Source organism: Asterias amurensis, chromosome 4 (genome assembly GCF_032118995.1).
Source record: "Asterias amurensis chromosome 4, ASM3211899v1".
Classification (NCBI taxonomy): domain Eukaryota; kingdom Metazoa; phylum Echinodermata; class Asteroidea; order Forcipulatida; family Asteriidae; genus Asterias; species Asterias amurensis.
In genome coordinates this window covers 26,990,238-27,015,449 of record NC_092651.1, presented here as the reverse complement: position 1 = coordinate 27,015,449, position 25,212 = coordinate 26,990,238, and the positions used below count along the sequence as shown (strand labels likewise).

General features: G+C 38.1%; 1 protein-coding gene across 1 annotated transcript in view; it reads right to left on the bottom strand.

The window, feature by feature from the left end:
* The window catches only part of LOC139935672 (DNA repair protein RAD50-like), a 43,561-nt gene that overhangs the window by 17,965 nt on the left and 384 nt on the right, over positions 1-25,212 (bottom strand). Inside the window, exons 2-29 of the mRNA XM_071930182.1 lie at positions 24,504-24,675; positions 24,022-24,105; positions 22,692-22,793; positions 21,993-22,055; positions 20,883-20,924; positions 19,886-19,959; positions 19,130-19,189; positions 18,250-18,295; positions 17,720-17,788; positions 16,473-16,562; positions 15,595-15,655; positions 15,317-15,394; positions 14,376-14,452; positions 14,100-14,201; positions 13,382-13,451; positions 12,219-12,319; positions 11,873-11,977; positions 9,509-9,610; positions 8,957-9,069; positions 8,406-8,504; positions 7,748-7,834; positions 6,409-6,501; positions 5,455-5,580; positions 3,682-3,817; positions 2,624-2,737; positions 1,663-1,758; positions 826-973; positions 247-304 (exon numbers count right to left, since the gene is read on the bottom strand). Of these exons, the coding sequence (XP_071786283.1) occupies positions 247-304; positions 826-973; positions 1,663-1,758; positions 2,624-2,737; positions 3,682-3,817; positions 5,455-5,580; positions 6,409-6,501; positions 7,748-7,834; positions 8,406-8,504; positions 8,957-9,069; positions 9,509-9,610; positions 11,873-11,977; positions 12,219-12,319; positions 13,382-13,451; positions 14,100-14,201; positions 14,376-14,452; positions 15,317-15,394; positions 15,595-15,655; positions 16,473-16,562; positions 17,720-17,788; positions 18,250-18,295; positions 19,130-19,189; positions 19,886-19,959; positions 20,883-20,924; positions 21,993-22,055; positions 22,692-22,793; positions 24,022-24,105; positions 24,504-24,632 (2,525 nt within the window). The 5' untranslated portion in view covers positions 24,633-24,675. The remainder of the gene's footprint in view (positions 1-246; positions 305-825; positions 974-1,662; positions 1,759-2,623; positions 2,738-3,681; positions 3,818-5,454; positions 5,581-6,408; positions 6,502-7,747; positions 7,835-8,405; positions 8,505-8,956; positions 9,070-9,508; positions 9,611-11,872; positions 11,978-12,218; positions 12,320-13,381; positions 13,452-14,099; positions 14,202-14,375; positions 14,453-15,316; positions 15,395-15,594; positions 15,656-16,472; positions 16,563-17,719; positions 17,789-18,249; positions 18,296-19,129; positions 19,190-19,885; positions 19,960-20,882; positions 20,925-21,992; positions 22,056-22,691; positions 22,794-24,021; positions 24,106-24,503; positions 24,676-25,212) is intronic.

Genomic DNA, 25,212 nt, shown 5'->3' with positions numbered 1-25,212 from the left:
TTCTCATCTCACAGGTTTTCAAGGGCTAATTTAGTTGTGTAGGTTTCCTTCAGTTTTTTTTTAGTTTTTTTTACGGCGTCTTGAACACCCTGCAGGGTAGATATGTGGGCATAACGAGTCTTTATGATAATTACATCGCTGTGTAGTGTAAAGCATGACTACTTTCCAGAGGTTTTTTTCTTCTTCTAGGGTGTGAAGTTCTAACTCTGTTACAATGTTCAAAAGGTAATATTGGATTTTTCTTACAGTTTGATCTCAAGGTCCTGTCTCTCAGCATTAACTTGTTGAATAGTCCTTCCAGCATCTATCATGAAAGGCAAAGAAAACTTTTGTTTTAATCTTAAATAAAATCTACAATAAAACTAACCAGTAAACATATTATTTCAGACTTTCTGTGCTGAGCAAGTTTTGTGCTCATGTACTGTTAGTGCCATGAGCACTTTTGTGGATATGTGCACCTTAAAAGTTTTCAATAGTATTATGCCTAGGAAATATCACACCAGGGGTCCATTTCACAAAGAGTTAGGGAGATATACAAATTGCATGGATAGTCCTAGGTTAGGACGAGTAACTGATCCTAACTCGAGATAGGACTGGTCCTAACTCTTTGTGAAACCCACCTCAGGGCCCAATTTAATAGAGATGCTTAAGCTAAGCACATAAATACTATAAGGTCACTAACCAAAATACCATGTCATATGTACAAATTGTGACTGGTATCCTGCCAATTTATGCTTAGCAGAAAATGTTTAAGCAATATTTTCTGCTTTAGCAGCTTTATGAAATTGGGCGCTGCTATACTATCAAATAACCTTTGACCTTTACCTGCTCCTGATAGCTGTTGTGACTGCACAGCTAGTCTCTTCTCAAGCTCTTTAAGTTCTGCTAAGCATCTATCCATCTGCCATATATCTGGTTTCATCTCGTTAGCCATGCTCAGATCAACTTGAACGAGCATCAAAGAATCTTCCTCCTGCAAGGTTAATACAAAAGCAAACTCTCAAAGAGGCGAATTCATCAAGCCCCGCCTAAAAATGGCGTGACCAAAAATTGCCACAGAGCTGTCAACATTTGCATCAGGTAATCAGGGAAATTTCATACTCAGGGAGTTTTTTAGAATTACAAAAGTTTCCATAATCAAAGAGATTTTCAGAAATTGGAAAGATTGGTTTAGTTTGAGGAAACTCCTTGCAAAATCAACCTGGGAAGCGGCAGCCAAGGGATCACCTTTAAGACAAAGTTTATCTTTATTTTTTTAGTTTAAATCTTACTTCAATGTAGGTATTTACAATAAAGCTAACACAGAAAAATTTCATTTCAAGAGGCGATCGCATATTTTGCAAGATAACATTTTTTATAAAAAATCCGGAGCGAAATTTTCCAGGCAGGAAGAATAATCCCAAGTAAGAAGACACAGTATAAAAAGAGATTTACTGACAGTAGCGCTCCTCAGATTCATTATTTTGTGGCAAAACAAAATTGTTTCTCAAAATGCCTTTATACTACAAAAACCTGCTTGTATTGCCATTCATTTTAAGATTGATAACCAAATGTATAACGTAAGGGGATCCAACCTTTTTATTTTTAAATATCAAGTAATAAACCAGAAACTGGCAGGTAAATTTTCGATGATAGATTAAAGATTACTGTGTAAATTCTTACATCATTAAGTGAAGATTTCAACTTCTCAATATCAGCGTTGATGACAGTTAGCTTGGATCGAAGCCCGGGAATTTCAGTCTCTGATAATTTTGTCACCTACAACATCAAGAAAATTAAATTTGTCAATTCATGACATCAATGATAAAGTATGTGACTTTATCTTGTAACAAATTTTCATTTGCAGGGTGTGGAAAACTGGTACAAGTGAAAAATACAATAAAAGAATAAACAAGTGCAAAAACACAGACCCGCTAGAAAGCAGCTGTTCAATTTACTCAAAATTCTTAGTTAGTATCTTCGGTCTGCAGTGACACCATGTGTATATCTACTTTCCTGTGTAGATTTAGTTCTTTAAGAACTTGTCTTGCTATTCATTCTACTAATACAAAGTAGATTTTAGAAATCGGGAGACTACTTTGAATCTCAAAAGAACTGTACTTATTAACTACTACCTGGACAGAAAGTAGGAAAATCGGCCATGACTCCTACTTTCAATTAGTGTATTGAGAGGACTTCTTGTTAAAACATCACTGCCACAGAGTGAGTTCTCAATTGCTCTCAAAATGTTGACTAGTCTGCTCTAGTAATCGTTAGGAGACTGAAGTCCAGTCAGTAGATATACACCTGGTGTTACTGCAAAGCGCAGTCAGTAGATATATACCTGGTGTTACTGCAAAGCGCAGTCAGTAGATATACACCTTGTGTTACTGCAAAGCGCAGTCAGTAGATATATACCTGGTGTTACTGCAAAGCGCAGTCAGTAGATATACACCTTGTGTTACTGCAAAGCGCAGTCAGTAGATATACACCTGGTATTACTGCAAAGCGCAGTCGGTAAACCTACTGGTCTATACTTTCACAGTTTTTTAATTTTATGCATATGTTGGGATACACCAAGTGAGAATGCTGGTCTTTGACAATTACCAGTAGTGTCCAGTGTCTTTAATATATCTAGACTTACAAAGTCCTTGACGGGTTTCAGCTCGATCAGCTTATCATACTTAGATCTGTTCTGTTTGATTGCTTGATCTTTCTCCGTCATCTTGCTCGGAGCCATCCTCAACTTGTCTTGAAGCTAAAATGAAACGAACCAGAGCGAGTCATTAAAATGCCAGGAGGGTAACAGTTACAACAAAATATAAAACTCCTAAACAATGTGTAATTCTCCTCTACTGGACATTAAGTTGTCTGTTCATCAGGTTAGGGTGTCTATGTGTCTGTGTTCATATGATCAACACATTGTAAAAATAATAATCAATCTGCTATCCATACGTCACCTCTTTTAGGATTTTCAAAGTACTCCAGTCTGTCTACCCTCTATGACAATACATAAGTTGTACCTGGGCTTAACATCTATTTGTTTGTTTGTCTATCTATCCGTGTGTGACTGTCAGTTTTTTAATAAGGCATACATAAATTAGTATTCATAAATACCCCAGACAGTTTAGCTACTCCTATTGGTGGAGAGCGCGTCACGTGGGGGTGTTTAAACGGTTGATAATGACCAGCTGGAGCTGTTTATAACCGGCTGGCTTCCGCGTTTCGTGCAGAACATGCAGTTCATAGCTATTAGTAACAGCGCGCAATCTATTTCTAAGCGCGTGCGTACTCTTTTTCTAAGGGCGCGCGCGTACACATAACCCACACGCATCAAATAGTTTTTGAAAAAACAAACTTCAAACCTCATATTTTCAATTGTCAAAGTGTCTATAATTGTATTTTTTAATGCTTTTTAACAAAAGGGCATTTATGAATGGGAATAAAAGAGTAGTGACTTGTTCTTAAACGTCCGTTTAAAACCTTGCACGAAAGTTGCTGTGCAATAAATGCCCTCGCCTTTGGCTCAGGCCTTTATCACACGGCAACGACCCTGCCGGTTTTAAACGGCCATTAAAGAACTCATCGCTACCTTTTTATTCCCTTAGAGTAGCTCTCTGCCTATTTATCTGTCCGCTATCTATCCAGTGTACATAAGTTTGGTTATAAACTGAACTAGATCACTCATAGACCCATCATTACCTCTTGTACGAGTTCGTCCACTTCAGTTTGTCCATCAAATCCTCTGTGACATAGAGGGCACTGTGCCTCCGCTCTCTGCAAGGAGCGAATATAACGCTCAAAGAGATGTGAACTCCCAGTCAAAGCACCCTTCTCACTGGTGGTTAAAAGAAAAAAATAAGCCATTATTTTTGGTACAATGACTTGCTTATTCACAAATTACAACTTTAATTTGAATTCCTCCGACTATAGAGACAGTTGCTACATCAAATGATTTGGAGTAAGCTTTTGGGTAGTTTTGTAGGCTACATGTAAGTGATTGTGAACACCCATACACATTTTTGTGTATTGCATATAATGATACCAGGGTTTGCTCCTGTGGAGGTTGCTATGCAAAAGCTTGCCCCGAACCATGTCACCGGTGGTCATGAGAAAGAAATAGGCCATTTGTAAGTTAGATTTGAATTATGTACGTTACAATGACTAACGATGTAAGTTACAAGTTACCGCTTAAATTTCAATTCCTCAGAATATAGACAGTTATTATGGCACATAATTTAGGGCAAGTTTTTTTTTTTCTTTTTCTTTGCTTAACCCTTTCAATACCATATTGTTAATTGCAAGCGCCCAACCGGATACCGCAATGTTGACAAAGGTCACAATGCTGTGTACCGTATTTTTTCACACTGAAAAAAATATAATGCAATTTGCAGTGTGTACTGTTTTCAATCTTGATTTTCTGTGGGAAGACATTATTTTTTTGAAAAACTTTGTGCATGCAAATTGTAGCATATGAAATGACCTTTCATACGATGTCAAATTTGTATATATTATTATCTTACTTTTGTTTGCAAGATTTCTGGCTGAAAAAAATACTTATATTTTTATTCGGGATTTCTGTCTCAAGAAAAACAACAAGATTTTCAACCTATTTATCTTCAAGAAAAGTTTGTAAAAACTTCTCAGAAAATATAACCGTTTTTGTTATAGGTTTTTATTCCCATTTGTACCATAATCGGAACCCATTTTGCTGAAAAATCTCATCTGTTTTGAAAGTGTTCAGCTACCACGGTCACCAGCACGAGTGGGTCCAGGCCCGCCCGCCATGCACGCCCAAGCCCACGGCGTTGAACGGGTGACGTGCTCCGTCCAGTTAGCCACCGTTGGTATATAGTCCGGTTTTGTCATCATCTGACTGCATGTCTGGCGACGAAATACCACGATTTTATGCCAAATGTTCACTCGATACTTTGATAGAACTTCCCAAGTCTTTTTATAGAGTCACTATAGGCAAACATATAAGCCATAACCTCCGTGCAATGAGCAGACATGATGGTGATTTTTGACCCCAAAAAACGGAAGCCTGAAATCTTGAGGTGTACTTTTCTCGGAAAATCATAATGGCGACCCCCTATACAATACATACCATTGCAATGCTTGGTAAACAAGCAACCCGTCTATATAAAACCTAACAACAGAGGGCGCCAAACAAATTAAATACAATCTCTCAAAGGCAATGCTTTTTTCTATCGAGTTTTCTCGACATTGGGACGGAGCGACTACACAACGCACGGTCAAGTTTTCTCGACAATGGTAAGGAAGCGCTTGCATTGCGCGGTCGAGTAAACTTGACAATGGTATTGAAAGGGTTAAAGACACAAGTGTCACGGCTGGGGATTCAAACCCACACTCTGCTGATCAGAAACACCTGACTTTGAATTTGGTGGATTTAATCGCTCGACCACAAGACTTTCCTATAAACAGCCACTATCATATAGAGAAGGCTAAATATACCTCTGTAGGTTGGTGATAGCTTGCTGATACTGCTCAAGTGTCGCTCCAACATCTTGACTTCCACATTCCTGTAAGAGCCGAGCTTCATATCCTCTTAATTCCTCCTCTTTCTTCTTCAATTCATCCCTAAAAAACATCAAGGTATAAGACGTAATTATTAATAATAATAATTTTGTAATTGTAATTGTATTGAATTTTATTCCCCCAAAAAACGGATCGAACCCCATACCCTTTAGGAAGGGTTACAGCAATAACAAAATTTAAACTTATAATACAACAAAGAAGGAGAGGTGAGCAAGAAGAAAATAATAAATTATGTTTGGGTTTCCTTTAACTTGAAAACAGAGAATATGTACTTGGCAACACAATTCATAATGGTTTTATTCTGAGAATTCATCAGGAAAATAAAGTTGTCCTTCTCAGATAAGATACTAAAATCTGTGTAACTTTGACCAATGGCATCCCACAATTTCTTTCTAGATTCAGTACACATTACCACAACATTTGTAAAGGCCCACTGAATCTGATATAAAACCATTCAAAGGCACCGGTCAAGTGGTAGGGAAAGCAAGTGTGAACAGGTGTGTCTTGAGTTGCTGCTGAAAGATGGAGATGTTGTTTACTTCCCTGAGGTTTTAATGAAGTGAATTCCAGAGCCTGGGTGCTGTGCTGGAAAAAACCTGTACCCGTAATTCTTCAATTACTGTTATCCTTCAAACTTTTTCGATCCACCCGACCCAATATTTTTTAATTTTGAATAAAAAAAGAAAGTCAACTCTTGATCTCAAGTGTTCTTCATTGATGTATTAAATTTATTCTACTTCCAAATATTTCATCACTTTACTTTTCCAACAATTTAAAAAAATATTCATAGCTACAGACCACATTAAAATAAAGTATTTGAATAAAACGCATCGCATACATGTAAAAGTGAGAAGTAGCATGGTGACTTACATAATCATTTTCCTGTTAGCCTCCTTGGTTGATAACTGACCACGGATTCTCTGCACTGCCGACAAATGGTTCTTGACCTCAGCATCCCTTGACCTATGACATTCAACATCAAATAATGATGAAACATCTTTACAGATAGCAATAGACCATTTTTATATAAAACCCAAGCAGATCCTTGCCATTTGATTGGAGGATTGTCCGCCAAATAGCAAAGAAATGTACCATTGCACGCACTGTCATTCACCGTGCATTTTTCAATCCCTTCACCGTGAATATCTCGTTCCATCCGATTTGTTCAAGTGCAGAGTGCATACCACATCACTGCGTGCGTGTTTCTTTGATAATGCTGCAGTACAGTTACTGCAAGGCACTACATTACAGCGCCCGCGTGACTCAAAATACTCAGCAGTACAGAACGCACTTAGTCAATAATAATAATATTAATAATAAGAGATATTTATATAGCGCTCTTACACAACGTACCACAGCGCTTTACAAGAAACTATAAAATAAGCAAATAAATAATGGCACTAATAATGGGAAAACAGTCAAAGCAATCAGTCATTGAACAGGAAGGTTTTGAGATTGTTCTTGAAAACTGCAAGTGACCCTGCAGAACGAATTTGATGAGGGAGACAGTTCCAAAGGCGCGGAGCATGTGCGTAAAAAGCACGATCCCCAGCAGCAGAATGCACTTTTGGAACTGCCAAGAGTGTACTCCTAACAAGCCGAACCAAAAGAAATGGGTGTAATGTCACAATTTAATATCATAAGCTTTGTTTGTTTTTAAAGTTGTATCCTCCAATCAAAAAGACAAAGATCTACTTGGATGTTATATAAAATAAATAATGAATGTTTTTCATTCGTGCAATAGTGAGAATCTTTTCATTCGTTGAAAGATGAAATGTTCCATTCAACTCGACTTCGCCTAGTGAAAAAGTACATTCCATCTTTCAACTCATGAAAATGTTCGCACCATTGCACTCATAAACATTCATTATTTGTATACTATTGCAACGTCACAGCCCAAGTTTTTGCCAACCAAAGAAAGTTTGAAAACTATGGGAAACAATAAATGCAAAGCAGACACACAACAGTTTCAAACAATATATGGGATTTGAGACATTGCATGGTGAGGTATCAATATACACACTTGCTTTGCGGTAATACCATGATGAAACAATGTTACACAAATGTTCAAAACTAGTGTGGAGTTTGTTGGAAACAAAGTAATCAATCAAAGAATGTATTTTTATTATGTGAAAGTGTGCAGAAACATTGAATTTGGCCACAAAATCAAGTGGTAACTATCGCAGTCAGAAAAGCTGAGATTACTTACATGAGATAATCGGCAAGTTTGTTTCTGATGTCATCTGTAGGGAAGTGACCCAAGAGACGATTCACATCTTCCTCATGACGACCCCGACTTAAAAAAAAAATAATAATTAATATTCTTTATGCGTGATGCAAATTTCAATCTATGTAAAAAAAAAAAATCGGAAGGATTTGAAACATTGTTCGGTGGGAGTATAACTAAGAGAGGTTTGCTGTAGCACCATGTGAAATCTCTTTTGAGTAGTGTAGGCTCTGAAAAGAACCTGTGGTTGACAACTCAACAATTCTGTGATCTGTGGACCCTGGTTCGATTCCCACCTCGAACTGAAGCCTTGCATGTGGGTTCAAGGTCTCAGATCCTACCCGATTGCTCCGGTTTTACCAATTTTTTTTTTTTTAACTCCATCATCTAAAAACCACATTCTTTAATCGCCATCGTTTTTACTACTGGTGATCAAATCCTCTCTCCAAAGAACGGCTAGGCAGACATAGAAAGTCCTGGTAAGTAGGACCAAGATCTGTGGCAATTCCTGACAGCAAATACATCCATCATGGTACCCCAACGACCAGCACAACGGACTCAGGTTGAGTGAGTGAGTGATACTAAAACAAATATTTGAAAGAAACTGAAGGGGTTTGTAACTTGCTCTTGACTTTCTTACATCTTTCTGATTTGATCTTCCTTGGCGTTCTTATCTTTCTGAAGTATCTCTAGCTGAGCTCGTGCCTTGGATTGTAATGATATCGCTGACATCTCATTGCTGCCAAAGAGTGAGACAAACATTAGTTACTCCTTTAATTTAATCCCTTAAAGGCACTGGACATTTTTTATAATTACAATTTGTAATATAAAAACTTACTTGGTAATGAGCAATGGAGAGCTGTTGATATGTGTGAGAAACGGCTCCCTCTATTAAGTAAGAAAGAGGTCATTTCTCACTGAAATTTTGATAAAATATTTCAGCCCTGCAGCATTTTAAGGCATCTGTAAACACACAATTATGTGTAACAAGGGTGTTTTTATAAATCATTATCTCTTGCATCAACAATGACCAATTGAGTCAAATGAAAACAGAAAAATCAAACAATGAATTTAAAGGAATACGTCGCCTTGGATTGGGCGATTTGGGCTATTCAAAATGTTGGAAAACCTTTACAACAAAATGGACGTATTGTAGAAATACAATATTAAGATCCGTAATTCACAATGTACCTTAACTGACTCATTTCAGCATCATGTGTTTGTTTCTCCGTCTGAAGTTTCTGGACTTCCCGTCTGAGTTTGTCCAAGTCCATAGCACTCTCAGCTTCCTTCAACTCACTCTCCTAAAATGTCATCAATAAATTCAACCCAATTCTAACCATTTGAAAATGCTTGACAACTCATTGGAAATTAATAAACTCTTCCAGAAAACAAAATTAATGTAAAATTCCACCAAAGGTGAGTTATGAGTATTGAATACTTGATGAAACAAAAGAATTACTCGTTTGATTTCCTCACGGCTGAGAAGGGAAATGAATTAGTTCTTCCAAAAAAACAAAATCAAAGGCGAGCTTTAAGAGATGTTAAATTTGCATCGGGGAAAAAGATTTTTTTTTTTTTTTTTACCCATACACATAGATAAAAAAAAATTTTAAATTAAAAAATCTAACAAAATTAAAAGATGAGCTACTCGTTTGAGTTTCTTACAGCTGCAAAAGGTGAGTTATGAGGTTTGAATGCTTGAATAATAAATAATTTTAAAAACTTGTTTGATTTTCTCACAGCTCTCTTGAGTTCTTCCTCCAGCTCTTGCAATCGATGAGCGCTGGCTTCAACTCGACTCAACTGATGATTGATGCGCTTTAACTCATCCTTGTTCTTTGTCTGAAACACAAAATAGAATCCATCATTACTTTTAATTATTGAAAGAAACGGACTAAAGGCCATTGCTGAAACAGCGAGTTTGGCTGCAGCTACTTCTTGATCAGCGCTTCTGCCAGTGTTGAAGAAAAGGAAGCGCAAACGATCTAGCCGTAGCTGTAGCGGAAGTTGCCTTTCCGGAAACAGCTTAATAGACACCTTAGAAAGACTGCCGAGGTGTCTGCAGTTCATTTCATTTATTCTGGTTGTGAAGCCAAGGACACGATAAATTCGAAGGGAATCACTTTACTAGAAAAGAATACCATGTAGAGAAGACAATGAAGGAAGTTTCATCAGTTTTAGACCTGGGAGAAAAATCACAGAGATTTAATCCAAGGAAAAACCCATGCCATTAGGTAGGGACTTAAAACCCATTCCATTTTTTTTTTTTAAGGAGTGCCCCCTGAAAAGACAAGCATAATATCCAATATGGGTAGCTAAGTGCTTGTTTCAACAGACCATTCCACGACAAAAAAAAACAAGAGGAAAAGAAAGGAGACAATGGTTATTGGACTATGCCTCACTCACTAGAAAGTGATGAGAGACACAACAACTAGCATCACCTGCAATCATAATTGCCGTAAAACAGGACGTTACTGAAGGTATTTATTTACTCTACATTTGAATGAGTGCATGGTGTCCCAGGTTGTATTCATACCAAGGGCCATAGAGATGAAAGTTGATACCACTTCACCAACCCAAACAACAACAACAACAACATGCATTCCTGAACACTCTTAATATAACAATTGGGAAAACAGCGCCTAGTGATTGTTTGCAAAACATAAACTCGCTTCTCTTTGCTATGTTGTGAAGTATGAACCATTTCTCAACCCAATATCCCAATCTCCTTGCCTTGTGCAGGTTTTTATGTTTTGTTTATTTCCTATAATTTATTTTTACATTTCATTGCACAGTGGTTTAAAACCCTATGTGACCCCGACATCGACAAGTGTCTGTACAATAATCGGTCAAAATACCTTTATAGTCGGTCAAAATACCGTTATAATATTATATAGAAGAGTTTGCGGTAACACCATGGTGTTACCGCAAACTCTTCTATATCTTATCTCCACCATGCAAAGTTTCAAATCCTACCGTTATAATATCTCAAGCATGTCTCAATGTCAATGTCTCAATGTCATCTTTAGGTAGATAAAATGTGGTTGTCCATTAAAATAATCGACAATTTATCGATCCGTGTCGTGATTCACGAATTATTGTGACAATTCTTATGATGTGGTTTTGAAGTCAACAGAAGGCGCTATATCTTTTGTGCGTATAATGTTAATGTACACGATGTTTTTGGTTGAAAACAACGTTCTGAAAACTTAGTTTTTGGGAGTGAAGGCGATCTTGCAGGATTTCGGCGCTATTTTATTTTCAAAGCTAAGTAGTCACTCTATCATTTTATGGAAACAAATACCAAAAATATGTTGGCCGTTGGTGGCCGATTGGGAAAATATCCAACGTTTTAATTTTTGTTTATTTTCCTTAATTTTGCGATGTAAACAATTGCCTTTTTTAAAATTCTCATTTTCAGGAGTAAAAACTCATTTTCGCTAATTTACTGTGAATTTCTAGCCACAACAAATGGTTACTTCACTAATCTATTACATATTTTAAGCATTTCGTCCAGGCCCTTAATGGCTTATTTTAAAGATGTGTGGCGGTTTTTTTTTATATAAGTAGCATTTTTTGACATTTTAGTCGAAGATTTCAAAGCATTTCTGCCGTATCATCAAAACTTCGGTCCGTATTTAATTTTCTACAGTGCGAAAGGTCACTTATACAGGTAATTTAAAAACAATATTTGTTTTCTCAAACAATTTTTATATGCCTACCCAGGTATTTTTTTTAACATAAGGGTTTGTGATTTTTGCTGAATATAAACGTATGTCACAATATACAAACTACAATTCCTTAAAAAACCAGGGTAATAAATTTCAAAAAAAATAAAAATTCTTCAACAAATTAGTTCTTCTTGTTCAAGTCACCAAAGATATGTAGTTATCTCAGAAAAAAAAATCGGACCTGATGTCTGGGTCTTAAACCACTGTGCATTGTTTCATAAATGTTAAAATTTTGGTATCCATCCTGTGGTTTGGATGTCGAATAATATAAAATTAAAAAAATAAGATAAACCCAAAAATTTGGCCCCTTTGATGATTGATTTTAATTGGCTCTTTTGATTGATTGATTCTAATTGGCTCTCTCCAAACTTACTGTCATATCGCTCTTCATCTGTACGGTATGTTGCAGCTTCGTCTTGGTGTCCCGGAACTCCTGAAGTTGAGTTTCTAAACCCTCTTCTTTACTTCTGTACTGAGCCTGAAACAAACCGAGACAAATTAATACTAATAATAATAATAATCTTATATAGCGCTTGATCACACCCTTAAGATAAGGTAAGTGGAGCTGCATTTTGGAGTATGAAACCTATTCCTTTAAAGCACCATGTAATGGTTTACAAGGTGCTGTGGCACAATATGCTGCCGATCAGGCAAGGAACGTCGGGGCGAGCCCCTTCTCTTCGCGATAAGTTGCTAGTTATAGTTTAACTTTTAGTTACCAGTAACTCCTTGCCCTCTGCATCAATTTCCTTCAGCTCCTCATCCATCAACTCAATGAATTCCTCCACTTTCTCATCGGAGAAGACAGTACCGGTGAATCCTAAGTGAAATAAAACAACAAGAAGTGGTTAAAAACATACACTTTGTAGACAGAATCACTCCTGTCCAAATCCTGTTGAATCCTGCATACTTATTGTTGATTTCTTTGTACTGTTCTATGTTGTAGCAGATTGATTTTTTGTCGAGTTATATAAAAAAACTTTGTTTAAAGTATTCGTTTTGTCCACTTTTAGTATTCCTTTTTACTTTGTAGCTATTTATCCATCTGTGAAGTGCCTTTAAGTATTTCACTATTATATATCATTGTTATTCTAATAACTGACACAGTTCAGTGAGCACACCCCCCCCCCCCCACACACACCACCCAAGGCTCCAGAGCAGGATCCAGTTTCACCACGCATCACTGAGCTCCATTCCCCATCTCTATTTCCCGCCTTCGTGCACCAAGCTAATCCGCCTCCCCAGTACTTAAGCAGCATGCAGCATCACAGTCCAGCATTCTCCAGAAGACGATCAGGGCATACTGATCGAAACGTCGAGTTGAAACCAGCGGTTCTTTTCAGAACCACCCAAACTCATTAGGGATAGTCATTACATGGTGTTACTGCAAACCTTTCTATACCTTTATAGAGGGATTGTAAATGTTTGGTAATTGAAACCCACTGTTTGTTTCAATCCAAACAAGTTGTAAAATATATACCATAAAAGTAGCCTGTGAAAATATCATTGCAAAAGGTGGTTGCGTTTTTGAGACATTGCAGAATAACTGGAGCACTTATGTCGACGCAGGAAAAATAATCCCTGATTGGAATACACAATCTGAGAAACATTACTGTTTTTATCGCTTCTAAGATACAAATTTGGGGGAAAATAAAAAGTGATATCTTTTTCCATAACCACAGTACTTCAAAGTGAAAAGTTTCTCAAATGCGTTATACTTTCCAAAGCTGCTGTAATTCTGACAAGGTTTAATTTTATTGCCATTCATTTTCAGAATCATTAGCAAAGGTTTACAGACCCTTTGAATCAGCCCAACAGATGGATTTATCCGACTAACATGCCAAACTACGCAAAAGGTAAGGTTGTTGATTGTCAAACTCACCAGCAAACTGCATGTCAGAGGCAACCTTTTGAATCCTTCTATCGCGGTTCTTGATCGTTTCAAGATGTTGCTGTTAATCAAACAAGAATATAAGTTATTTGGGTTTGAACAAAGAAAATTTGACTCAACTGGGACACCAACCAATGACCTCCTGATTAATGAGCCAGCGTTCTGTCAACTTAGCTATCTAGTCCTATGTTGGAGGTCTTCCTATTTTGTCAATATCTTTGTTTCCTTGTGTTTTATAACATTTAAAAACACAAACTGTAAATTGCAAGGGTTGTGGGTTCGAATCCCACCCGAGTAACATGGCTGTGATATTTTTCACAGGACTCGGGAAAGTACTGAGTATACAGTGCTAACACACATCGGTGTATGGGTAAAAACCAAAACTTATATTCTTTATCCCCGATGCAAATTTAACATCTATTATATCGTTGCGGTACCCGCTGCCAAAACATAGGATTCGACCTCGGTAGTCTAGTTGGTAAGACACTGCTCTAGAGTTGCAAGGGTCATGGGTTTGAATCCCACCCGAGTAACATGCCTGTGATATTTTTTCACAGGACTCGGGAAAGTACTGAGTATACAGTGCTAACACACATCGGTGTATGGGTAAAAACCAAAATTAATACAAACTGTAAGGTTTCCTTCTACAATTGAACTTTGTCATTAATGAATCCAAGCCAGATATCCAGCACCCAATGAACTCTCTTACCTTATGCTCTGTTCCCAGCTCTCCTTGTTTCAGCAGAAGTTGTGATTTCTTATCGTTAACCTGTTGAAGACTAGTTCCAAGCCTGCTGAGCTTCTTCTCCGTCTAGACAATTGAACAATTATTAAATTTAAAATTGAAATTCCCAGCAGAGTTGAATTTCATTTTATCAGTCAGTCTAGCCTCTGTGGAGGAAACTATTTGCTTAGTGGTAGAAACATTGTACTAAGCACCTTAAATGATCATATCATAGGGAAATGTGAGCAAATTATGGCATACCTGGGCATATTGTCTTTCTTTCTCTTCAATCTTGGCCTGGTGCTCCCTGAAAATTGTCCGAAGCTCATCATTTGTACCTAATGGAAAAATATACACAAAGTGACAAATAACAAGAGTAAGATAAGCAAACACGAGATGGCCCAACTAGTTTTGCTCTGGGGGTCTCAACATGGCAAAATATCAAGAGGGTGTCCTGCAACAACATTGTGGAGACCCTGGAGCGCGACTCTGGCATTAACTGCTGTGACCTAATATGTACCAGCAATCATGGAGCGAAGAGACCAGTTGAGAACCGTTGTCAAAAATGCCAGAATTCGCTTGATATGATGATGATGATGATGACAACCATAAAGTGTCTTAAAGACACCGGACACTTTTGGTAATTCACGTATGCATAAAATCCACATATGCATAAAATAACAAACCTGTGAAAATTTGAATGAAATTGGTCGTAGAAGTTGTAAGATATAATGAAAGAAAAAACACCCTTGTCACAGGAACTTGTGTACTTTCAGATGCTTGATTTCGTGACCTCAACATTTTCAACATCTAATTCCGAGTTCTCGAAATCAAACTCGTGGAAAATTACTTCTTCCTGGAAGCTATGCCACTTCAAAGGGAGCAGTTTCTCACAATGTTTTATACTATCAACCTCTCCCCATTAGTTGTGACCAAGTAAGGTTTTATTATAATAGTTTAAGGCAATCAAAAATAATTTAATCAAAGCAGGCCTGTAGCTTTACAAGGAATTATGAATTCACCCATGACCGCTCCTAAAATACGATACAGAGGGAGGGCATACGCATGCATTCACGTAACCTTTACTAACACAAGGGTCCTTGTACATTTCATGGCCTTTCCGGCAGGCAACATACTACATTGATCATAGGGATAATTTCTACATCCAAAGGGGAAGAAGTGTTAAATATTGTTGTACAAACCTTGGAAGATAAACTCCAAGTTGTCTTCAATTTCTTGTTTGTTTTTGTCCATCTGAGTTTTCTCTGCTTTGCGTTTGGCTGGAAAGAGATGAGCAATATTGAGGTAAAAACATCATCAGTAAGAGATGAAGAAATTAATGTTCAAGAAAACTCTTGTTTTCAATTATTATAAACAGGAACCATTAAAACAGCAGCCTGACATTTCAACCCTAGCAAAGTCTTCTAGGAAGCCTTTGAGAAAGTTGTTGAACATTTTCTTAGGGATATTTTTTTCTTACCAACTTCTGTGCTCAGGAGATTTATTTCCTCCTCTCGATCCTCAATCTCATGAATCCGTGTCTGTTGTAGAAGAAGAAACAAAAAGGAGAAAACATTTTGATTTGAAGATTAAAACTTTTAGCTTTTCATTTGTGGTTTATTATCAAGGGCGTCTTCATTGAGATTGCAAAAAGAAAACATTGTCTTGATAACAATTTATATATTACGGAACAATGCTATCTCAGACACGGCCTAGAATACAGAAGGCACTGGGTCCGAATCCAACAAAGGCATGTCATGAACAAATTGGTTTGAAGATTACAACGTTTTAGGTTTTCACTTAGCGTCTTCACTGTGATTGCTAAAATAAAAGCCAAGAATACAGAAGGCCCTGGGTTCGAACCCCACAAGATTTTTGTGTGGATTTTTCCACCAATATAGGTTCAGAAAGCACAGGTTCAAAGTATACAGTCAGGGCTCAAATTTTTGGGGGGAAAATCCACAAGAGCGTAGCGGTTTGTCGATCAGAATTTATTTTCCGACTTCATGTTCTGGATTAATTTTGTCAAGACCCCTAAAGGTTGAGTCACACTGCAGCGATAACAAAAACGATAAAGATAACGACGCAAAGAGAACGGATTCTATTGGTTGAATTGCTCCACGCAGAATACACCCACGCTCATTCAAGCAATCTAGGGATGGCATTTTTTAACGTTCTCGTTTTCGTTCTCACTATCAAGGCCTGTGTGACCGGGCCTTAACTCGTGTCGCATGTGGTATAAAAGCATAATGCATAGTTGTGCATTCAAAAATTATTTGCATCACAGCACTCCTCCTTCCATAGAACGGCTGACTTAACACTGTGTGACATCAAATAGGTACTATTACGTTTACCTACCCCTAATGGGTGTAACTCTTTCGTGATGTGGTTGACAGACTCCTTAGCAGCACTCAGCGTCTTTTTCTTCGACTCTAGCTCCGAACTCAGCTAATGGTAAAAAACAATCAGTGCCAAATGAATCATGTGATACAAACAAAGATTGTGACCATCATTCACTTTATTCAAAATAATAATACTGGCTTCTTATACAGCGCACATATCCATCACTCAGTGACGGATGCTCAAGGCGCTTTAACACATAGAATGTACAAATACACTCATAACCTCCTCCCTTGCCTTTTAACTTCTTACTTCACCTTTAATAAAGACGTTCATAACCACAACACTAGATCTAGTAACAACATGCATGTCCCTTTCACACGCACATCATACACATCAAACACTCTCCGTCACTATGTTCCTCGTCTTTGGAATTCGGTTGACCTGACTATCAAAACCTCATCTTCTGTGGCTAGGTTCAAAATATCTTATAAAAAGTTGCTTATTTCCCAGTATGTGACATAGTTTCTATACCTATATTCTCATTGTAGTTTTTGCTTACTTTGTCATTGTCATTTTCTCCAGTAGTTTGGTCGTATGTATGTACATGTATGTCTGTTTGTCTGTTTGTCTGTCTGTCTCTTTGTCTGACGGTCTGTTTGTATGTATGTACATGTATGTCTGTTTGTCTGTTCGTCTGTCTGTCTGTCTCTTTGTCTGACGGTCTGTCTGTCTGTCTGTTTTGTCTGTGTTTTGTCCTAAGCATGTACCTTTAGCTTATCTATTTTGTTATGTAAAGGCAAGCCGCTACAAGCTACCTAGCTTATTTTGGGCGTTTTGGGGGCGTTTTCTGCCAGTTTATTTTTTTCTGTCATTTGTATTACTATAATATTGTGGAAATGTTTTGTGGAAATAAATGTATATTGAATTGAAAATTGAATTGAATTTTTTCCTGGAAGGTATGTGGTACTATTGTTAATTATGAAACCTACTCCTCTTACATAGCACCATAAAAAGGTGCCGTGGGGCGATAAGCTGCCAATCAAACCAGGTACACCAAGGTGAAACCTATCTCTTTTCAAAAAGTGTACTGAGTTCTTTTACTCATATCCACTCAGCTACGACACTCTGTATTTGGTATTGGCTGAATTGTGTTTAGCATGTGCTTGGACATGACCAGAAGAAGACTGTCCCTGGTTGAGCTGTTACACCGAAAATTTATAACAGGGTTTGGATCCAAGTTGCTTAAAAAGTCTTCCACTGACCTCTTTGACCTTGTCTTTCCGTTCCTTCAAGTATTTCACATCGGTCTTAAACTCACGAATGCTGGTATTCTGTAAGGATAAAAAACCGAAATGTAAATAATACAGAATGGACAAATCATGTATCCCTCTAAAGATTACTGAATGTTTCCAATCCAAGTTTTTGTTTCTTGTCAAAAAGGAAGTTTTTTCCTGATACAAGGTGTAATTAAAAAGAAAACTGTGTACAAGTTTGTCCTAAACATGGCTAAAGGCTGATCTTGCCAACAAGCTTCACAGAAGAAAACACGTGGGGTGCTCGGGTTTATGAATTATGAGACCAATTTTTGTAGCACCTTATAAAGGTTTACAAGGTACTGCGGTGCACTCAGTAACCATCGACGGAAAAACCTTCTCTTCGCAATAAGTGTAACTGGGTTCCTTTACAAGCATTTCAGGATCTACATGTAAGGCTTTCCAGCCTACGAGGCTTTAAGGCCTACGCCAAGAATGCATAACCCCCATCCCTTCTTCCGCTTCAACCAAAAACTCACCTGCTCTGATCTTAGCTTCCTGATGACCTCCAATGCTTTGATGTATCTGTCCAAACAAACATTAGCATTTATCAAGATTGTTTACTTTAATAATAATTTGGAAGGCTAATCATCCTTACTTGCTGCTGAGAAGCTGAATACGCCTCTCTTAATATTTATGCATGAGGTACGTCACAATGCGTACCCAAAACGAGGCGATGGGCGCAGCCACTGCAAGTGGTGGCGGACTTGCGCCCATAGCCTCATTTTGGGTAAGAATTATGACGTCATGCATAAATATTAAGAGAGGCGTATAGCGAAGGACTAGGCTAAATCATGTTCAAGTTGCAGACAATCAAGGGCATCCTTGGCAGAATCGGAAAATAGTTTTTCATTTTTTCTGGATGGAGGAAAACCAGAGTGTCCAGAGAAAAACCCTCATGGCGTAGGAGATAATCATTGTGCATTCCACTCTCATAATATGGCCCTTAGCCAGAACCAGGGGCACATTAGTGCAAGGAGAATGCTTTACCCACTATGCTACCCATGCCACCCAAATGAGAGATGACAAGTTGGTTGGTTGTAGCCCCTTACATAGATATTGGTGTTCATCCTTCCAGAACAGAAATTGAAACTTAACTCATGTGATACTTCACGAAAAAAGTAAAAATACCCTGGAAAAATGCATGTCTGCCTACCAGTGCTTTCAAGAGTCCTTTCTCAGTGCTTGGAAAAACTTGGAAACACTTCAAGTGAGAAGCCATCAGCTCTTCCTCTTTAATTTGGTTAAAAACTTTTAGATTCAGATAACAGAGAATGGCTCCCACCCTACAAGTTCAACAATCATCAAAAATCTTCACAACTTAACCCAACTCTTCCCAGCCCTAAATCAACATCTCACCTTGTTGCTGCAAAGATCTCATCAAACTTGCCTTTCAGTGACTTTCCATCACTCAGCGGCCTGTCAAATAAAATCGAGATTCATACGTCATATTTTAATATTGGGCCAAAGAAAAGTTCTTCTTATCATGTCACTGCACAGGTCCCGTCCAATGCTCCACACAGTCTCTGGCATGGCAGTTCATGGCTTACAGGTTCATCTTGGGTGCATAGCTCTGGCAGGAGTGGGACGACTGGCAGGGTCTGTTCCTGGACACATTCACATGTTGTTTATTCATCTACGAAAAACCCCACCTCTGCATTAGGATTCTGCATCTTCTAGTGCTTAGGCCTTCTTCTTTTTTTTCTTTTTTTATGCAAGTCGCCAGACATTCAAGGCCTGAAGGCCACTCCAAGGTGTGGGCTACAATCAGTTTTTATCAGGGGAGCCGTTGCCACCGACACCGTGTGCTGAAACAGCCCATACGGTTGAGGCTTAGCCAGGATTTGAACACGCAACCTCCGGATTGGCATAGCGGTGCTCTACCATCAAGCCTTCTAGCCCTAATGTTGGCGGAAAATACCGTGACTGCCATACTTCTCGGGATCACACTCAAGTTATTGGGACACAACCTAGAAAGTAGCAGCAAAGGGATCACCCTAAGGGGATAGCACCTATCTTAAATGTCAAGCTATTAACCACAAAGGGAGACTGACCGGGTAAAAACTATTTTTAATGTGAATTGAAATGTTTGAGAATGAGTCAAGAGTCACCTACCAACACGCTTCTTCTTGATGACAAAAGATGACATTAGTCAAGACTGGTTTAGAGACCCCTAACGACGCCACCATCTATTAATCAATAACAAGAAAAGGATTGATTTCATGATTTGTTAGAAGTATTTTACCTTCATCTTTTTCATGGTAACATTTTACTTGCCCAACAGTGTTGAACCTTTTTTAACCATCAATTATGCACATGTAAAACTAAAGTATCTGAAGAAACAGAATCAGGCACATGTCAAACTCAACATGGTTTGGACCAACTTGGTCCGGAAGTTCAACTGTGCTTTAGACTTGCACAGTCCACTGCAGAAAAATGCACCCAGTGCCTCTGAAACAATTTCCCAAATTAACACATGATAACATTTACAGTGAGTTGTCCAACCGTTTGAAACCATTCAAACTGCATACTGTGTACTGTTGCACAACTGTACATAGAACTAAATAGGTAAATTGCGTACCATGTAGGTGCATTCACCACATGATATCAGATTGAATGTTGGCATAGTTTATCTATTATTCGATGCATTCAACACATGATATCATATTGCAGGCTGGCATAGTTTTTCTGTCATTGCAAACCACAGTGGATGATATTGAATGGTCAGACAGTAGGAGGGTTGACTGTATACTGTGTAGATGCATTCAACACATGATATAATATTGCATGATGGCATAGTTTATCTATTATACAAAACCATAGTGGATGATAATGGTCAGAAAATAAAAGGGTCGACTGTGAATTGCGAACGTGTGTTCTGTATCTATTATTCGACACCACAGTGGATGATATTGAATGGTCAAACAGTAGAAGGGTTAACTATGTGCATAGATGCATCCAATACATGAGATCACACTGCAGGATGACGCAGTTTATCTATTATTTATAACCAAAATGGGTGATCATTATTGGCTGGTCAGACAGTACGAGAATTAAAGTAAGAATTACACAAATACAGAACCCAAAGATTGATGAACTTCAAAGTGTTTACCTCACGATCCAACTCGGCACATTTGGAGCTCAGGCTGACTCTCTGAAAAGGGGAAATTAAAATACAAGACATCAGAACAAAACAAATAAATAAGCCCAGAATAATTTCCACAAATGCAATAACACAGTTTCCAACTTTTGTCCCAATTTCTGTACTTTTCTTCTTTGTTATAAAAAAAACTCCTACCTCAAAAGCAGGCCTGGAATTTAATCATTGAAAGGGCAAGGCCATTTTCACTTTGCAGAAGCACTTTCATTGGAAAAACCTGAAGTCAATGGGAAAGTTTTAAGGGGCACCAAGGCCAAGATCAGGGCCATGGAGGCCTGTGTGTAATTCCAGGCCTGTCCTGCTGAAAAGGTTTGGTAACCATGATGAACCCTGAAGAAATTTGTTAGAATCGCAGTCATCTTTGAGTAGATTTTAATAATAATAGTGGCTTCTTATAAAGCACCCAACCCCTCACTTGGGGAAGCTCATGGCACTCCAACATTATTATCCCTCGTCACTGGGTAATTTTATTCCATTCCTTAAACCATCACAAGCTAAATCAATCACAAAAACAATCTCTGCATTCGCACATACCCATTTCCCTCTGGGTGAAGAGAAGTAATTATGGTTAAGTGTGTTGCTCAAGGACACTAAGGCATGCAACTGCCCGTTGAAAAAGAAAAAGGAAAATTTTCAAAGGCACAACGCAAGTGCGGAGCGAGGCAGCCGAACTGCCACGAGACCCACAATAGTACCCTAGAAAATGTTAATGTTTATTATGCTCTTAGGTGCATTGTTAGCATGTACTAGGCTTATTTCACATGATTGTAGTTGTAAACTGTTGTTGCCAGGCATATATTAGGCTAAAAAGAGAATCAAAATCTAAAAAAAAAAAAAACATTTTTTTGGACACAAGTGTCATGACTGCGATTCAAACCCACAACCTCAGCCGCAAAGGTACATGACAGATGATAGTTTGGCTAGTAACCTTATTCTCAATGAGTCTATTGTGCTTAAGCAAGAAATTGAACCAGAACTTGAGTCTGATTCCTTTTTGTGTGATTCAATAATTTTCAATAATTTTCTTTTGCTTTAAAAAACAAATCAAAAATCATATCTTACCTCACCAAGTTCGTTAGTTCTGAGGATTACTCCTTCCATAGATTTAAACTCGGCCTTCTTCAACTAGTAATAATTAAAAAAAACATTATGAGATTAATGAGTGAATTGAAAGTTAAAACAAATCAACTCAACATTTGCACATGTCAATCTAATTACTGCAGCTTATAATGAAAATACAAATCATTTGGAGACCAAAAATTCCTCCAAAATATTTTGAACTTCAACAATTGTTTGCAAGATTTAGCCAAGTTGTTATAAAGCATTACAATGTAATGGCCTTTTGGCTGGGACAGAGAAAAAACTGAACTTTTAACCTAACAAGTCTTGTTAAATACCTTATACCCGTTCACAGTTCTACCACATTACACCGACCATGCCGATCAAGTCAGAGCACTATCAAAGCCTTGACTCGCTGCCACTGTGATTACACTGAGACCAATGCAAACCAAGCGATTGTTTCTACTTCGAAAGTTATGGGTGCTGACGGTGCAGTGTTTTTATTACATCCACAGAGTATTGTCGGCTACAACTTGGCTAGGAGAGAATGCAGCTTTCGACTTAACCACGCTCATGAAGATCCTTCCAAATTTGGCCCACGTTTGGCGACGCTCTCGGCCATTTTTCCATCGTAGTAGAAGCGGCGTGTTTGTGTGAACAGGGTATAAGCCATAACAATTACTAGATCTAAACTCTTCTAACCTTCTGAGTGACAACGCTATTTCTTGTGATGATAACTGATTTGCCCGTGACGTCGTTGAACTTCAGCTTGACCTGAGCTTTGATCTCTGTCTCATGAGCTACCTACAAAATAATATGAATAATAGTATGAATATTAATAATGCACTGGTATCCATCAAAAAGATGCTCCTATTACAGTAAACTGGACAAATTAAATGAAATCGAAGTCAACAATAAACTTCTGACACAAACCATTCTGACATATATAATTAATAACTTTTGGAATAAAAGTTTGTAATAAAATTTGAGGTTGAAAATAGAAATATTTACTAGAGCATGATATGAACAGACGACATCCTGATTAACATGCTGGCGCAGTACCAACTGAGCTATCTTGCCCTAAGTTGGCTGTCACCCCATTTTGTCAATATCTTTTGAACATGGCCTTAGACCGCAGGGGTGAGGCTCGTGTTGTAGCTTTAGACATCTCAAAGGCCTTCGACAAAGTTTGGCTTACTGGCCTGCTCCACAAGCTCCATTCATATTGTGTGTCAGGAAGAATGTTAGCTATAATTTCTGCCTTCCTTTCCAACCGCAAGTTGAAGGTTGTGCTTGAGGGTCAATCTTCTCCTACTCGCTCTATCAATTCAGGTGTTCCTCAGGGCTGAGTCCTTGGTCCTTCTCTTTTTCTTATGTACATTAACGATTTAATAACGATTTACAAATTTAAAAAAATATAAAAAATCTATGTTCGGTGCCAATCAGAAACCATTCAACCGTTATGGCTTCTGACTGGCACCTCTGACTGGTTAAATTGTAAATTAAGTTAAGGTTGAACAAAGAAAAATTGACTAGGGTAGGACTTGAACCTCCAATCTACGATTTAACGTGTCAGCGCTCTACCAACTGAGCTATCTAGAGCCCTAATGTTCTCTCTAGTTTGTCAATATCTTTGTTTGGGTTGCCAGTCCACAGAAGCCATCTATCTATACATATTTCAATTTATAAGTACATCCCTCCAGAGAAGTATAGTCGCACTGCGGTGCAAAAGTGCTTGGTCACAGGAACAAATATAAAAAAAATGTGCTACAGACTGAGGTCAAGGTGCAAGTAAAAAAGATGTCTGTGTGGTAGACTATTGGAGGGTGAGTGGGTTCAGGCGGCTCCGGAAGACCTCCAGAGACTGAGCTGAAACCACGGTGGCTGGTAGGGTATTCCAGATACAGATGACACTTGGGAAGAAACTATGCTGGTATGTGAGTATTCTACCTGTAACTACTGTATAGCATAGCAAAATAAGATAATAATTCCTGTTATTGTTGGTGTTATTGTTGTTGTTATTGTTGTTTACCTTTGGGTCATGGATGAAGGCAGCCCCTTTAGCTCCAGGCGGCATATCACCAGTACAGACGTACTTAAGACATTCAATGACAGTCTAAATAAAGGGTACAAAAATAACAAACACTAAATTACTAATTAACAATTACAATCCAGCGTATTCACAGTCATTGGAGGATGATTTCAAAAAAGGGAAAAATAGTCTGAACTAAATTTAATTATTTAAAAAAGGGAAAATTAGACCAAATTCAATTCCACACCTTCCCAAGATTGCCATCTGCCGATCACTCCCACACTCTCTGTCTCCGCATCTTTGCCAACCAGGTTCCCGCATTCGCACCACAACCCTCACAATGTATGAGGCTGCTGCGAGTGCACACTACTCTGTTTTATTCCACATCCGTTATGTCTGTTTTTAACCACGCTTCTCATTTATCAAACCTGGACTAACTAACTCATGGATTGATGGACTCAATTTTCAGCATGGTTTCTTACCGTTTTACCAGCACCATTCTGCCCCGTTATAAGAGTGAGTGGATGAAAGAATTCAATAACTTGACGTTCTCGGTCCTCATGACCAAAGCTCCGTATACCCCGGATGCTGAGTTTCTCTATTGAAGACATTGCGGCTGATGCGGTGGAGAGTAAAAATACTTCACGGCAGCATCTAAGATGTAAATGTGAAAAACAACAAGTAGGCCTACAGTATTAATTTTGGTTTTTACCCATACAACAATGTATGGGTAAAAACCAAAATTAATATTCTTTATCCCGATACAAATTTAACATCTATTATAAAATAAGTACAGTACTAAAGTCCACACAAGTCAGTACCAGAACCATAATATAATGAGTGAACGGCCGGCAATGTACGGACAGCGCTCACGCACTGCCTTGTAACACCCCTTTCACAGAATGGTTTAGTCCAACCAAATAATAAGCATTTGCAAAGCAATGCGACAGGTTCAAAATATAAACCTGGGAATTCGCTCTGGGATCTGGTAGTGGTATACATGTTTATTGTCCTTTTCTTCAAAAATATTTTCTCAATGGTGTTTTGAGTGTTCATTAGACATTATAAGTTCATGCCCTTAGAGTTTGTGTCATGATTTTTGAAAGTGGTAAGAGGGGGGCAAATCTTGTGGAAATCTTGTGTCTAGCTGTCGAAATTATACATGTTGGACCCAGGTGTCGTTTGCCGCTC